The 16,364-nt window shown below is 43.1% G+C and overlaps 1 protein-coding gene across 5 annotated transcripts in view; it reads right to left on the bottom strand.

Annotated features, from left to right (window-relative positions):
* The window catches only part of LOC127582672 (transducin-like enhancer protein 4), a 180,018-nt gene that overhangs the window by 23,953 nt on the left and 139,701 nt on the right, over positions 1-16,364 (bottom strand). For 4 of the 5 annotated variants that reach the window (XM_052038192.1, XM_052038193.1, XM_052038194.1 and 1 more), the window contains exons 9-13: positions 14,539-14,658; positions 4,427-4,480; positions 3,358-3,510; positions 2,406-2,535; positions 710-870 (exon numbers count right to left, since the gene is read on the bottom strand). In XM_052038192.1, the coding sequence (XP_051894152.1) occupies positions 710-870; positions 2,406-2,535; positions 3,358-3,510; positions 4,427-4,480; positions 14,539-14,658 (618 nt within the window). The remainder of the gene's footprint in view (positions 1-709; positions 871-2,405; positions 2,536-3,357; positions 3,511-4,426; positions 4,481-14,538; positions 14,659-16,364) is intronic. The other variant, XM_052038195.1, reaches the window with a different exon arrangement.

Raw genomic sequence — 16,364 nt, 5'->3', positions numbered from 1 at the left:
GAAATAGAGAATCCAATGCCACAGATCACTAGATATTTGTGGGCTGGTTTCTTCAAGACGGAGAGCGAGCATCTTTTCCACAAGACTGACCACTAAATCTAGGTCATTGTTTCAGGTTGCTAACATGCATTAGATTTAGATTAGTTTTTACACACTAGGGTGCAACGAAGTTCCTTGTTCGCATGAAGCTCACAGAGTAATCAGGATACATGGTAATAATAAATAAATAAATAGTAAATACAGTTACAAGTGCAGAACAACAGAATGGTGCAAAGATTGCAGTGCAATCTGAAGTAGTGCAAAAATAATGCTACAGTGAAGATAATGGAATTAATAACAGAGATAGAATTACGAGTCCAAGAATGTGGTAGCACCACTGGTCTGCTGGTCAGGAAGTCTAGAAGTCAGCTGCAGATGGGAGCCCCCAAGGCCAAGGTCTAAGAGTTTAGAGATGAGCTCTTTTGGTATTATGTGAAATTTTAAGTCTACGTTGTGGACTTCAAACTGAAATAAATGCAACTGCATCTTTGCACTAAGATGAGGTAAACGAATAACAAGATTGTTACAAATACCACATTTCATCCAACATATATTTCATTTCCAAAGGCTCCTTGTATCAATTCAGGAGCACACGTGGAGTGCAGCAGATCCTGGACACATTAAGAGACAACACATCATTTCAATGCTCAAAAAGAGTCCGCGTGCTTACCATTGGCGATCGCCCATACACAGCTGCAGAGCTCATTTGAGGTGAGATGTGGAGGCTTGCGTAGGCCCCAGGGCTGGGCAACTCCCCGTTCATTCCTGCATGTGTCATCATTCCAAATGGCGTTGGGTAGGGGCCTGGGACGGTCAGTGGGCTCCTTAGACCTTTGTGTTGAAACATGTGAGAGAACCATTTACAAATACCCTCTAATGTACAATGTACCTTTACATACAAAAAACATATGCAGAAGGATGCAATCGCACACATTCACAGTAACAGACCTTAGTGGGCATTATCTCACATTCAAACAAACGGATACTAAATTAATGCATACATGCTCACACCAATGGAGGTAACTGCCCTGCATTCAAACCAACAGACACACTCACTAATTCAATGTATTCATATTCACATGCAGGCAGACAACAAATTAAAGCAGAGAGTCATACAGCACAGAAACGGACCATTCGGCCCAATTGGTCTACGCTGTCCAAGATGCCCATCCAAGCTAGTCCCACTTGCCCATGTTTGGCCTATATCCTTCTAAACCTTTCATATCCATGTACCTGTCCAAGTGTCTTTTAAAAGCTGTTAATGTAACTGCCTCAACTATTTTCTCTGGCAGCTCTTTCCATATTTGTACCACCCTATGCAGTTAAAAAAAGTTCCCCCTCAAGTTCCGACCAAACCTTTAAATCGATGTATTTCCGCTCACATGGGGTCCGATACACTTCCAGTGATGGAGCCAAGTAGAATCAGCGCACATTCTGTGACACATTCCTATTGGTCACTCATACATAGATTCCGAATGTTCATGCTCACACTGATTGTGTCAAATTTGCAAGACAGCATGATCAATAGCGCCAGATCTGTGCAATTCATCACATGAAAGGAACTCTAATATCCCTGGCTTGCAGGAACTGGTTTGCCCTTATACTGATATGCCAAAATATTCACTGGAGACACAGGAGGCTGCAGATGCTGGAAACTGGAGCAAAAAACTGCTGGAGGAACTCAGCGGGTGAGGCAGCATCTGTGAAGGGAAATGGGCAGTCGACGTTTTGGGTTGAGACCCTTCATCTGGATTCAATGTTCAGCAAGCTGTTCACTAAGTTCCTTGAGTTTTAGCTTTCAATATTTGCTTTCGTAATGCTGTGAGCATGCATGTACAGAAATTGATGCAAATTCATACTCAGTGTAATAAGTCTTGGGTCTAAAATTAGATCTGAATTCAAAGAAATACAAAAATTAATATAACTACTGTGTGTGTGTGTGTGTGTGTGTGTGTGTGTGTGTGTGTGTGTGTGTGTGTGTGTGTGTGTGTGTGTGAGAGAGAGAGTGTGTGTGAGTGTGAGTGTATGTATGTATAGCATGGAAAAAGTCTCACTATCAAACTAGTCTGCATGACCACCATGCAACAAGTTGGACTCAGATTGGTCAATGCAATATAACTGAGGCTGCAAATGCGCATTCACCTTGACGCTATTATATTTATTACAACAACCACCACAACCGTTCAAGCACATTCACTCTGTAGTATAGCTTCATGGGGATAAAGACATTCCCTTGCATTCGCATGTACAATGTGTGCACACATTTCCACAAATACAACCTTCCACATTGGGCCCTGTTTCTCAATTAAAAAGAGTCATGTGTGCTCTGCTCAGCACTTCCTGAAGAACAGGGAGGAATATCTTACCCAATGCATCCACACTCGGTTTACTGGAAATTTGTCGCAATCGAGACGCAGAACTTGGCCCAGGGGTTAAGGAATCACTCCGGGGTGTAGGGGTGATCGACTTAGAGACCGGAGTGGTGGCCTTCTCATTCTGTGAAAAATTAGATAAAGCAATGGTGAGAACAAACCTGAATTCATCTTACAACTGAGCTTCCACCTCTTGTCCAAGCCTTATTATGCATCTACTATGTGACCAACTTGGGCACTGCAACACCCCGTAAACACCAATATAAAAATTAGCAAATAAACACTAGCTTTGATACCAGGACGGACTTTTCCCTTTTTCCAAAATATTACCACATCATGCCTGAGTGTATACCAGACCTTGGGCTAATATCTCATCCAAGGAAAAGGTACTCTTCCCACTCATGGTCATACAGCACAGAAACAGGCCCTTCAGCCCATCGAGTCCATGCTATCAACCATCCATTTACACCAATCCTGTATTAACCCCTTTCTTACATTCTCCCCATATTCTCATTAACTACCACCAGATTCTACCATTCATCTATAGACAACTTACAGTGCCCAATGAACCTACCAACCTGCATGTCTTTTGGATGTGGAATGAAGCTGGAGAACCCGTATGAAATCCACACAGTCACAAAGAGAAATGTGAAAACTCCACACAGACAGCACCTGAGGTCAGGAATGAACCAGGGTGTCTGGTGCTGTGAGGCAGCCATTCTCCCAGCCAAGCCACTGTGCTGCCTGAGACTTGAATGGAAAGTCCACCTAGGTTTTGTGCCCAAGTCTGCCAAGTGGGACTTGTACTGTCAACCTTCTCTGTCAGGGAGGGGGGACATTTCCACTCACTGACCCACAGCTGAAGGTCATGTGCACCATTCAACTCTCAAAAGGCCTGGCTTTGTCTCTAAACTTCATTCAATTCACAAAAGGAGAGTCTACTTACCAGGCCTGGCTCTTTGGATTTGGCGGGTGGTGTGCTGCGCGATGAGGCTAGAGATGCAGGGCTGCTTGGAGCATCCTTCCTCAGGAGGTGAAACTTGTCCAGCCCGTTCCCTCGGGGAGAGTGGGGTGGACTGCCTTGTGGAGATGATGGATCCTGTATTCAAGACAAGCCAACGTTGGACGGGATATAGAGTACCCGAGAAGGTATAAAAGAGACTTACTCAAATGAAATGAACTCAAGAATTGAATATTATCTCAACAGAAAAGAAATCTCAAGATCATCAAAGAATTTAATAGGATATATAACGAAAAATGTTACCATTTGCTGCCTAGACTAGAACTAAAGCTATATGTTGGTCACTAATAAATCTCAGAGGAAGTTCAGGAGGAATGTCTTTCCCCAGAGACTGGATAGTCTGTAGACTCCCAATCACAGCGAGTGACCCACTTACATATTATGATGCACTCATGGAGCTACTGGACACGTGAGGGAGAAAAGAACAGTTGATGGACTTAGGTGAAGAGCAACAGGAGGAGGCTCATGTGGAGGAATTTCTTCAGCCAGAGGGTGATAAATCCGTGGCATTTGTTACCACAGAGGGCAATGGAGGCCAAGTCATTGCGAGTATTTAAGGCGGAGATTGATATGTTCTTGATTTATTTGGGGGGGGGGTTAAAGGTTATGGGGATAAGACGGTAAAATGGGTTTGAGAAAATTCAATAAAAAAAATTAGCCATAATTGAATGGCAGAGCAGATTTGATGGGCCGAATGGCCTAATTATGGTAATAACGGTCTTAACGTAACATGGACCTATTGAATTGAATTGAAAGCATGTTAAATGATTGTCATATGCATGTTGTCCAATTTTGGACCCCACCTCTCCTTCCAGTGACAGAAACCTCCCCTAGTCCAATCCTTAAATTTAAAAGCGACCCCTCAGATATCATCAGATTTTAGAAAATTAAATCAAATTTCTAGTATCAATGTCTTTGGCCAATCATACAAAGTCAAAGTGTATCATTTTTAATATTAGTGATTTATTGACTGACAATGTTAAAAAAAACAAACCTCATTTGAAACATCCACGACCAAGTTATCATCGCTCTTATCGCCGTCACTGTCCTATTTATAAAAGAGAAATTGATGTAAGCAGTTACACAAAGGCTGTGCAATATGAAGAGTGCATGGACGCTGTAGGAAATTCCCCTCCCAATATTTCCTGACTGAGTTTTAATACATGAACAGATCAAACTTAAAAGGACACGCAAGTATGTTTCTTGGCAATATTTCACAGAATAGCTTCAATCACTAAGATTACAAGGGAATGATTTCCTGAGTTTGCACTGCCCATGGGCATCTCTTTCCAGGAGGTCATGGGCAGTCTGCCTCCGATTTTCCAACAGGCCTGGCTGATAATAAGATGTCACTGGTTCAGAAACACAGAACCTCCACCAGCAAATGCTTTGGTTCTATCCTACACATTAATCACTTGTGGTTAACATTCCCTGAGATTTATTTTCACTTTTGCATCTCTGGATAAGTTGATGCAAAGTTACTGTGGCTTACAGCTTCCAAACATTTTGTTTTTTTTTATTTCTTGCCAGAATAAATTGATGGTTGGCCAAGAATCACGGGATCTGTGATTGAATGGCAACACCTTGGCAATGCACGAGAGAGCGATTTGGACAAAGAGAGGAAATGGGAGCAAGATGGACTGATCCTTTGTTCTATTTTGAAATTGGGTAACAATGGGAAGAAAAAACAATATCAGTGCCAGGGATTGGGAAACCTTCGCAATACCAACCATTCCTTAGTGAGCAGGTTTATCACACCCTATAAACCAGTCGGTAAATAAATCCTTTGGACGTACCATGCATTTGTTCAACCAAAATAAAATGCATATCATATGTGCTATTTTACACCGTAATAACACCACCAGGTGCAAGATTCAGTTAAATGCTGGAAAATGCAAAGTGTTACGTTCTGGTGGGAAGCATGAGTTAACTACAGAGCATGGTTCGAATTGAGGTAGAGGAACTGAGAGATCTGGGGGTACATGTGCATATTTTGTTGAAAGTGATGGGCAAGGTTGAGAAAGAGCACCTGAGCTTTATAAATGGTAACAGTGTACAGGCACGAGGAGGCTCTGATAAACCAGTTGGAGCATTGTGTTCAGTTCTGATACCACCCTTTAGGAAAGGTGTAAGGTCTTTAGAGAGGATACAGAAGAGATTTACTCAATTGACGAGGGGCTTTATTGAATAGTGAAGCTGAGGTTGTTCTATGTGGAACAGAACAGGTCATAAGGGATCTGATGAAGGTGTTTAAAACCATGAAGGCTCTGACAAAGTAGATCGAAAGAAGCTGTTCCCATTGGTGGGGAAGTCAAGAGCAAGGCACGTGGAATAAAGGTGATTGGTAGAAGTGACTGAGGAAAGCTTATTGCATGCAGCAAATGGTTGGGGTCTTGAATGCACTGCGTGGGGGAGTGGTGGAGGCAGATTCAGTTATCGGGAAGTTGGATACATATCTGAGAGGAAAGAATTGGCAAGGTTACGGGATGGAGGCAGAAGAATGGGAATAGCTGGATGGCTCTTGTATAGAACTGTACAAACTAAATGGGCAAACAGGCCTCTGTCCATGCTGTAACAATTCTAGGATTCTCCATGAGCTTGTGATGCAGAATGATACACCGGCATGTCAGATGGATTGGAAGCAGACTCAATCAGGGCTTTCAGAAACAAATTGGATAAGCATTTGAGACAAAATAATATGCAGGGCAGTGGGGAAGGAGCAGAGGAATGGGACTGAATAGATTGATCTACTTGGAGTCAGCACGAACTTGTCGGGCCAAATGGCTTCCTCTGCTGAAACAGTTCAATGGCTGCAATGAACCATCTATTATTGCAACAGAGGGAAATATGGTCATTAGAACCTTCATTGGGCTTATCTGGCTAGGAGACAGTCTGATAAAAACAAAAGCCACAGTCCCCAAACAACATGAAGTGATCACTATTCTCAGCTTGCACTACATTCATCTTTCATCAAAGCCTTTCTGCTGTAATTGTGGTTCTCTATGCTCCCACAGCCCGTGATCTGGAAGAGCTGTAACTGCGCTTCACCGGAGCCCAGCTCCAGACAGACTGTTTACAATGTCCTGGTCACATCATTGGTTTAATGCAACTGTCTGAGGATCCTCCCCAACAAATGGTAACAAAGCAGGCTCCTGCCAGCAAGTTGATTGGCCACTTGGCAACAGTTAAAGCTCATTGGAGGCCCCAGATTTGTTCATCGCTTCCCGGGCCAAATCTCCATTTGGCCCACGAAAGATGATAATAAAAAGTAGTCATTATAGCAGCACCCAGTGTGGGCCATTTGAAACTGGAGCCGAGCCCATTTCTCTTCCCTTCGCTCTTACAATTCAAATTGAAGTTAATAGCTGCTACCACAGGCCCACAGTCACGTTCCTTAGCAACCAAATCAGAAGGTCAGTGACCTTCAGAGTCAAGCCAAGAACAGAGGCTTAGAAAGCAGCCAATTCACGAAGAAGTACTGACCAATGTGGGATCAAGGCTTGGGACGAGTGTGTTTGTGGAAGTGACACAATTTGGGCTCTTTTATCCGGTGAGTGCAACGTTCCTTTACTTTTAAATGATTCTCCCCCAGTCTCACACAGGCCACAGAGTGGGCAGGGACCTGACCTGCACTAACACTGCTCTGAGAGCAGAGTATTGAAGAACTATGCTGGTTGCTGGCACCCTCTGACTACTACACCTACCCTCCCACTCCTGTCTCTTTCTGTGCCCATTGTCTGTTTACGGGGGTACAGGTGGAAGCAGGGACAATCAACGTTGTACCATTGTGAGCAATTGTGGGACCCATATCTAAGGAAAGATGTGCAGGCCCTGGAGGGGGTCCAGAGGACGTTCACAAGAATGATCCCAGGAATGAAAGGCTTAATGTATAAGGAGTGTTTGGTGTCTCTGCACCTGTACTCAATGGAATTCTGAAGAATGAGGGCGGATCTCATTGAAACCTACTGGATACTGAAAGGCCTGGATAGAATGGATGTGGAGAGGATGCTTCCATTAGTAGGAGAGTCTAGGATCTGAGGGCACAACCTCAGAATAAAGAGACACCCCTTTAAAACTGAGTTGAGGAGAAATTTCTTCCGCTGGAGGGCAGTGAAGCTGCGGAATTCGTTGCCACACAGGGCTATGGAGACCAGGTTATTGGGTTTATTTAAGGAAGAGATTGATAGGTTCTTGATTGGTAAGGGGCTTAAGTGTTGCAGGGAGAATGGGGTTGAAAAAAAATCAGCCATGATTGAATGGCAGAGCAGACTCGATGGGCCCAAAGATTTAATTCTGCTCTTATGTCCCATGTGGCCTTCCTTCATGAATGTGCACACTACTAGAGTTCCACATTATCCTCCAAGAAAGCAGCCTCACCAAAGCTTGATAGCACACCTTTACCAGTGTCCTGATCACTGGCACTATCTCCGTTATCAACTGGTAAGGCCCTGTGGTAGATCTTTTTGAATGCAAATGCAAATTGTTCATACGTTCATATTTCCATACGACATGGGGGAGGCCACTTCGGCACATCAGTTCTGCGCTGGGTCATTACGCAATCCCATTTCCCCATTAATTTTCCCTATAAAACTACTTTCCCCACATTGCTATCAACTTCCAAGATTCTACCACTTACCCACACATGAGGGGAAATTTACAATGGCCAAATAACCTGCTAACCTGATCACCTTTGGGATATGGGAGGAAACTGGAGCCCTGAGGGAAACCCTTCGGTCATAGGGAGAACGTGCAAACTCCAGACAGACAGCACAAGGTCAGGATTGAACCCAGGTCACTGGAACGTTGAGGCAGCGGGCTCCACTCGCTGCACTGCTGTTGGGATGTGGGCAGGAAATCAGAAAAATCAAGGCCAATAGCAACCACATTTTACTGGGCTTTTATTGCAAGATCTCCTGACTAAACTGCCAAGAAGACCAGTAGTTACGCAAGAAGAATAAGATCCAAGCCCTCTACAGCACTCTTTTACATACACTGCAGCTTCAAGGCTTCAATTCACTCTGACACAACTAAAAGGACTCTCAGCAAGTATTTTGTACACAAAGGGGAATATTTACTACTGTATTTTATTCTACTTTAATCTCACGGTGGAGCAGATGCCTCTACAGTGTATTTGTATGTAAATAAGTTATGCGGTCAGAGGACATAGCAACAAGATCACGTGTATATCTGGTGTAAGCATTGCAAGCAGTGAGTTCCGAGCCATTAGAGTTAGAATAAAGCACTTCTGTCCAATGATCTTGTGTTCTGTAACCGTAAGTAGAACTTACACACCAGCTCTATCCAAGGTCCACGCTATGAAATGGTACAGCTCTAGTACTGGCAACTGTAGCTGCACATTTGGCAGTGACCAGGAGAGGGCAGTAATGTGCTGGGAGTGGGGCAGCTTGACAGTGAAAGACACCCTTGGAAAAAGGCAAGGAGCTGGATTAATTCTCCAGAACCCCACGCTGAGCCCTGTTGAAATGATTTTATTCGGAGGTGTGAGGCACGAAGTTAAAGTTAGTCATGCCTTTAAATGGATTTCTGCAGTGCTTATGTGCCAATGAGCAAACTGTAGAGAGATTGGAAGGATGAAATGGCTGTTGTGTTTATGCAGCATGTGCAAGGGTAGAAACTGAAAGGGCCTTTATACAGGTGCTGCATTGACACAAGGCACACAGCATCAAAATACCACACCTGGAACATTCGATATGGGGTGGTTTTAGATCACAACTCACCACTTCGTCGCTGTGTGCGGGCTAGACATTTATTAACAACTTGTAATAATATATCATCATTGATTCAGTAAAATCACAAAATGTTTCACGGAAACATTATTAAACAAGAATTGAGCCACATTAGGGGAAAATGGCCAAAAACGTGGTTAAAATTTTAGGGTTCTGAGGATTGCCTTGGAAGAAAAAGAGACAAAAAAGGTTTAAAGGACGGAATTCCAGAAGTTAGGGCATTGGCAGCAATGGTGAAATGATTAAATTCAGGGATGTTCCAGAGGCCAGATTTCCTTAACAACCAGATTATCAGGGAGCTCGTCAGCAAATAACACCTGCAAGTGTTTCTTAATTCATCCCTTCACAGGATGTGGGCATTGCTGGCTTAGTCAGTATTTATTGCCCATCCTTAAATGCCCCAGGGCCGACTGGTTTGCTCAGGGTCAAACATAGGCCAGATCAGGTAAAGGCAGCAAATTCCTTCCCTGAAGGAACTGCCATGGGTTTTGACAATCCAGCAGCTTCATGCTCAGTTACTTATGATAGCTTTTTAACTGCAGATTTATATGATTACTTGAATTTAAATCCACCAGCCGGTGTGATGGGATTTGAACTCATGTCTCCTGATCAATAGGCCAGGCCTCTGGATACTCATCCAATAACTCAACCCTTGTGCCTCTGTGGTATATCAGTGAGTGCGGTATTGAGACCATCTGCACCAACAATGGCCCATTATCAATATAAATGAGATGAACTTTGCCCTCACAAAGGTAGACACAGTACTAGTATGAGAAGGTAAGAAATATCTCTAGTTGTTGGCTTTCCAATGGTAACCAACTTTACAAGAGAAAATAGGGGCTAGCAACAAGGTAACACTTGCATTTATGTGGCATCTTAGTGGATCCAAAAGCACTTTACAAGTAATTAAGTACTATTGAAATGTAGTCTGCTCTTCCAATGTAGGAAATGTAGATGTTTTTTGCATATAGCCAGATCCCACAACCACATCAGATATTCTGTTTTGACCTTCTATGATGTAGGGATTGGTGTAGTTATTGTCCCCTGCTCTTCAAAATAGTGAATGGGATCTTTTCTGGCACTCCAACAGTACCCCCCCTTAGTATGCAGGCTCGTCCGAGATCTTTTGTGTTAGCTTCTGGAATGGGACGTGGCTGTGGAGACTTAGTGATGAATGGGGAAGCCACATCTTGATGCATTCAGGGGAGAAAATATTTGTTTGAGAACTTCCATGTGTATCAACACAGAGCACCCAAGTCTTCTTCACATCACAGCATGTTGCAAAATAGAAATCCATTCACCGAGTAACATTCATCACCTCACAATGTCCCAGGCTCTGTAGGATGTAAATGTTGCAGCTCTGGAGCAATTTGTTAAAAAACGATGCACATTTACCAAGTGGCTTTTATATCCCTCTCGCAGTGTCCCAAAGCATCTTACAGCCTACAGAGTACTTCTTCAAGTCCAGCCACTATTTATAAGGTTGGAATCCTGGCAGCCAATTTGCACACAGCAAGCTCTCACCAACAGCAATGTGATAAAGATCAGATATCCTGATAATGTGGTGTTAGTCAAGAGATTAATATTGGTCAGGATATTGGGGAGAACTTCCTTGCTCATCTTTGAAATTGTGCCATGCAATTAGTGCTGTGTTAAAGGAGGAAGGGGTTAGGTGTTTGATTTATGGAAAGGCAGCCTCTTAAGTAACAGTCACGATGGGTTAGGAGTCATTCAACCCCACTTGAAATAAAAAAAATAGAGGGAGGAAGCCTTCAATTAGCACTTACTGGATTGTTGATAATAAACGTACAATATTAGTAACTCCAGGACACACCAATTAAGGGAGAAAAGCCTTTTGAACAGGCTGCTACAGCTTTGTTATTAGGGTGAGTTATGCACAATGGAACCCCCATCACCCCATTATGGAAAAGGCCTGAGAAACACTCAAAAAAACCTTGGGATATTCAGGAACAGGCACACAGGAGGCAGACTGGGAGTTTGTGTCACCCCAGGAGTTAGACAATGGAAGTCTCAACTGTGCAAATGAGCAGGAAACAAGGTTTATCTGGGCACTCTGTATTCCAATGGATTATTTTCTTTTGCACAATAGGAGGGAAATTAATTTTAATAAAAGATCTGTATCACTGTAGCATTTTCCCTTTATGAAGTGTCTGTAGAAAAAGATGCGCTGAACCAGTGACAAATGAGGTGTGAGATTGCTCACTGCTGTGTGACCCATTCAATTTAATACAAAATCATTTGAACAGTTAGCACTAACGAGATTCCCGTGGGAATTTCAAAATGTGGCACAAGGGTATCTCTCCTTAAATACAAGTTCTCACTAGTATAGGTATTTGCTTTTGTATGTCCCTGGGTTACTTTTCACATGATTTACTCACAGTGAGAAAGCGGATGTAACTTCATATAACCTATGGCTTCACAATCTGAAAGACCTGCATTTATATAGTACCTTTCAGAATAAACTTAAAGTGCTCTTCTAATTTGCAGTACTTTAGAAGCATTGTCACTGCTATAGTGTAGGAAATGTGGCAATGATTGTACAGCAAGGACCCACAAACAGCAAATGAAATAAATAAACTGATCATTATTGTGGACAGTTAAATGCTGGTCAGTGGGAGAACCCTCCACAGCCCTAATAAGAAGCCATGAATTTTATTTACCATCCATTCCTCGGGAAGGTAGTCAAGATCACAGTTAACAATTCAGCTCTGATAATGCAGCACTCCCTCTGTACCACAGTGGTGAATTATTGCAAACATGGCTTGATCTCATGACTTACCAACTCAGAGTTGAGAGTGCTACCAACTGATTAACGACTCAACAATAAACATATGATAATGCTCATGGTCCTTTTTTGGTGATCCATCAATGGACATGGTAGGCCAAAGGGAATATTTTTGCTCTATGACTGTGATTCTATAAATGCCTTGAAATGACACTCAAACTTACAATGTTTGTACGGATAAGCCAGGGTCACATGAAGTTAATGAAACATAGAATTCTTTTTAACCAGGAAAAATAGGAAGATCAAGAATAAGGAATTAAAGTTTTCTCTACTTTTTTTGGATGTGGACTTCGTAGGCTGAGCTAGCATTTAATTGCCCATAACAAGGACCATAGTTGCCCTTCAGGAAGTGGTGGTGAGCTGCCTTCTGGAACCGCTGCAGTCCTTGAGGTGTGGGCACACCTACAATGCTGTTAGGGAGAGAGTTCCAGGATTCTGACCAAGCGATGGTGAAGGAACGGCGATATATTTCCAGCTCAGGACGGTGTATTTACTTATGGGATGTGAGCACTTCTGGCAAGACCAACAATTGGTGCCAATCCTTCATTTGAGATGGTGGTGTCAAACTGGAGTTTCAAAATGCTGCTATCCTTTGATAAAGGTACACTGAATAGGGGGCCCAAGGTTTCTCCCCAGTGAGAGTAAGGGAGCAGTGATATATTTGTAGGCCAGGGTGATGTGTGACTTGGAGGGGAACCAGACACTTCTCTTGCCCTTAAGGTAGTAGAGGTCATGGGTTTGGGATGTACTGTTGAAGAAACCTTTGTAAATTGTTGAAATGCATTTTGTAGATTGCAACTACGTTGCAACCATGGCAAAGGAAATGTTCACTTAAAGGCAATTATGGAATGGTGCAATATTTAATAGGAGTTAAGTCCACATTTTACTGGACATTCCTGGGATGAGGAGTTTGCCTATGAGGAGAAAGTAAGGGTGCCCTATACATACTGGAATTTAGAAAAATGAAAGGTAATCCTATTGAGAACACAAAATGGAGCAGGATTGACAGGCAGAATCCAAGACTGGTTTCTTCAGGCTAAACTTTCTACAACCTGAGTCTTAGAATAAGGGATTGGCTGTTTAGAGTCATACAGCACAGAAACAGGCTGTTCAACGCACCATGTCCATGTGGACCATCAAGTATGCATCTATACCAATCCCACAAGTCAGCACTTGGTCTGTAGCCTTCAATGCCTTGGCAACTCAAGTGCTCTTAAACATTGTGAGAGTACCTGCCTTCACCACCCTCTCATTCCAAACTCCAACCACTCTCTGGGAGAAAAAATTCTTCCTTATAACTCTCCTAAATCCCCTACTCCTCGCCTTAAACCTATGCCCTCTGATTATGGACCCTCTACCACCTTTAAGATTCAGTTAAAGAGAAATGTCTTTTCTCAGAAGGTTGTAGATCTTGGGATCTTTCTGAGAGTGGTGAATGTTCAGTCATAGAGTACATTCAGCGCTGAATTCAAGAGCTTTTTCACAAGGTTATGGGGAGAGAATGGGGAAAGGGGCAAGGATTACCCATGAGCCTCTTGAATAGTGAAGGCGGCTGATGGGACAATATGGCTCCTCTTTCTTATGTTCTAATCTAAGTAACAAAACAAACAAAGTTTCTATTAAGATTTCCTTTATTTTCTTTGCAGCTAGAATTTCTGTTCTGCTGATAAACCAGGGTGGGCCAGTACATTGCTCTGGGAGCAAAGTCCAAACAGGGACCTGGGCTCACAGGCCATGTTTCAAATGCTATTCCAGATGCAAAAAATGCAGGCAACAATGACACTAGGCTCTGTAACCAATACAGAGGCACGTTCCAGGCTTGGGGGATTAAGTAGAAAATGTGGATCAAGAAATACAAACAAATGTGAGGAGATGATCCCTGCTATTTCCATTTACACAGGAACTGGGGTCACACAAACTGGCTGCAAAACTCAAGGATAAAAGGATTAGAGCAACTGATTTTCCCCAGACTTGAGGGAAACATCTGGTCACTATAACCGATGCTTTTCAACTTAATGACGAGGAGGCTGATGTTAGCAAATGGCTAGCTATTCCTGCTAATGTTTTTCTTCTCATTTATACTAGTCCCTGATAGAATAAATAAATGTGGTTATGACACGCATTTCCTGTGTCACACTTCATGCAATATCTTCCCCATCACATGTTGATAAAGTTATTGTTATTAAACCATGTACCCTCTGACGCACTCCAGGAGATCTAATGAGATTTAAAACCTTGCTTGTAACACATACTTTCCCGTTAAGCAACACCCTTAGTTCTTGTGACAGTTTTGTCATTGCATTTTCTTGCTAAGACCCCCTACAGTTACAACCAACATGCGCTCTAATTCACAAGAAGCTGCGTCAGAAGAAACCTGCTTTATATCTCTGGGGAGAGGTGGGGGGAAAGAACATGCACACGGTTGTTCAATAGCCAGTGAAACCTGGCCTCTGGTGTTCTGCACACAAGTCTGAGATTCAAATTCAAGCACCCTTGCTCTCGCTTGTGGTGTCAATGCCATGCTGCTTATATGAAATGAGCTCTTTAACATACATAATGTCCCACCGAGTCTTTGTCATCGCACTTCCTCTTCTTGCCTTCAGTGGTGTAGTCGAGGGAGCCTCTGTGCTTGTCTTCAGCACGCAGGCTGTCGGACGGAGACACAGATTTGCTCTGGGGAAACACAAGGACATTGAAATGCGTTAATCGTCTGAGCACCGTCCCTAGTTTCTGCTTCCTCTCATCAAATATGCATCCCAGACAGCCCAGGGCATCACCTAAATCCCCAGAGTCTCTCGTGGCTTTTTAGAGCAAGACCTGGCAGTTTGGTGAAAATAGACCTCAAGAGTCTAGCTAAGAATGTTTTTAAGGAAACCTACTGTGCACAGGCACCATAAAGAACAGTACCTATTATAGCTTGGTTGGTGAGTAGGTGTAAACTACCAACACTGTAACACCGTTTCATAATCAATCCCCACTCTTGTTTGTGTTTATATTCAGTCCAGCCACTGTGGATGGTCCTGACCATCAGTATTATTCCTCGGTATTAGTATATCGGATGACCTGTCCTGGGTCCAGCAGATAGATGCAATCACGAAGAAGGCATGACAGTACCTCTGCTTTCTTAGAAGCCAAAACAGATTTAACATCCCACCAAGTACTTTAACTCCTACAGATGCACAGGTGAAAGTATCCTGACTGGTTGCACTGTGGCCTGGTACGGCAATTCCAATGCATAGAAACGCAAGGGGCTGCAGAAAGTTGTGGTCACAGCCTGGTCCATCGCAGACACAGCCCCCCCCACCATTGACAGCATCTATAGGAGACACTGCCTCAAGAAAGTGGCATCTATCATCAAAGATCCCCACCATCCAAGTCATGCCCTCTTCTTGCTGCTACTGTTGGGCGGGAGGTACAGAAGCCTGAAGTCCCACACCACCAGGTTCAGGACAGCTACTTTCCTACAACCATCAGGTTCTTGAACTGACTTGCATGACCCTAACCCCACCTCAGCAATGGAATACTACAGACCACCATGGACTTGTCTTCGATTGTGTCTTTGTTTTTTCTTCCACATTAAGGTCTTGCTTTTGTACAGTCTTTTTATCACTGTATGGTATAATTTATATATCATTTTTATCCTGTGTGTTGTCTGTACCTACATGTCTGCGATGCTGCTACAAGTTTTTCATTGTACCTGTACCTTACCGTGCTAGTGCACATGACAATAAAATGACTTAACTTGACTATTAAGTGAACCAAACACCTTAGTTTAAACATAGAACACTACAGCACAGTACAGGCCCTTCGGCCCACAATGCCCAATGTTGCATGAGACTGCAGGGTCAAAGACTTCGAAACTACCAGCAGTTCAATCAGTTTTTTAAAATTCCTTCATCCTTTGCAAATGGGCCCAGTTGGCAAGTCAACCATATGTTGTCCATCATTAGTTGTCTTCAGTTAGTGCCTCCTTGAACCAATGGTAGCAGTTTACATGGCTTGCTGGAGAGCAGCTAAAGTATGTCTCTAACAAGCTTGACAAGAGACTGCAGGTGCTCAAATCTGGAGCAAAAAAAAAAGCTGCTGGAGAAACTCAGCGGGTCAAGTAGCATCTGTGAAGAGAAATGGACGGTCAACATTTCAGGTCAAGAGCCTTCACCCAGACCAGATGAAAGGTCTTGACCCGAAATGTCGACGGTTCGCTTCCCTCTACAGATGCTGCCTAATCTACTGAGTTTCTCCAGCAGCTCATTTTTTAGTCAAGCTTGTTAGTGTGGGTGGAGAGACACCATAGGAAGAGAGAACCAGTTAGATTTTTGTGTTATCTCCAACATATAGTCCTTATTTCCAGGTAGTTTTAAACTGAATTAAGTTCTCAA

This window comes from Pristis pectinata, chromosome 24 (genome assembly GCF_009764475.1).
Source record: "Pristis pectinata isolate sPriPec2 chromosome 24, sPriPec2.1.pri, whole genome shotgun sequence".
NCBI lineage: Eukaryota > Metazoa > Chordata > Chondrichthyes > Rhinopristiformes > Pristidae > Pristis > Pristis pectinata.
This window is presented reverse-complemented; position numbering and strand designations above follow the sequence as displayed.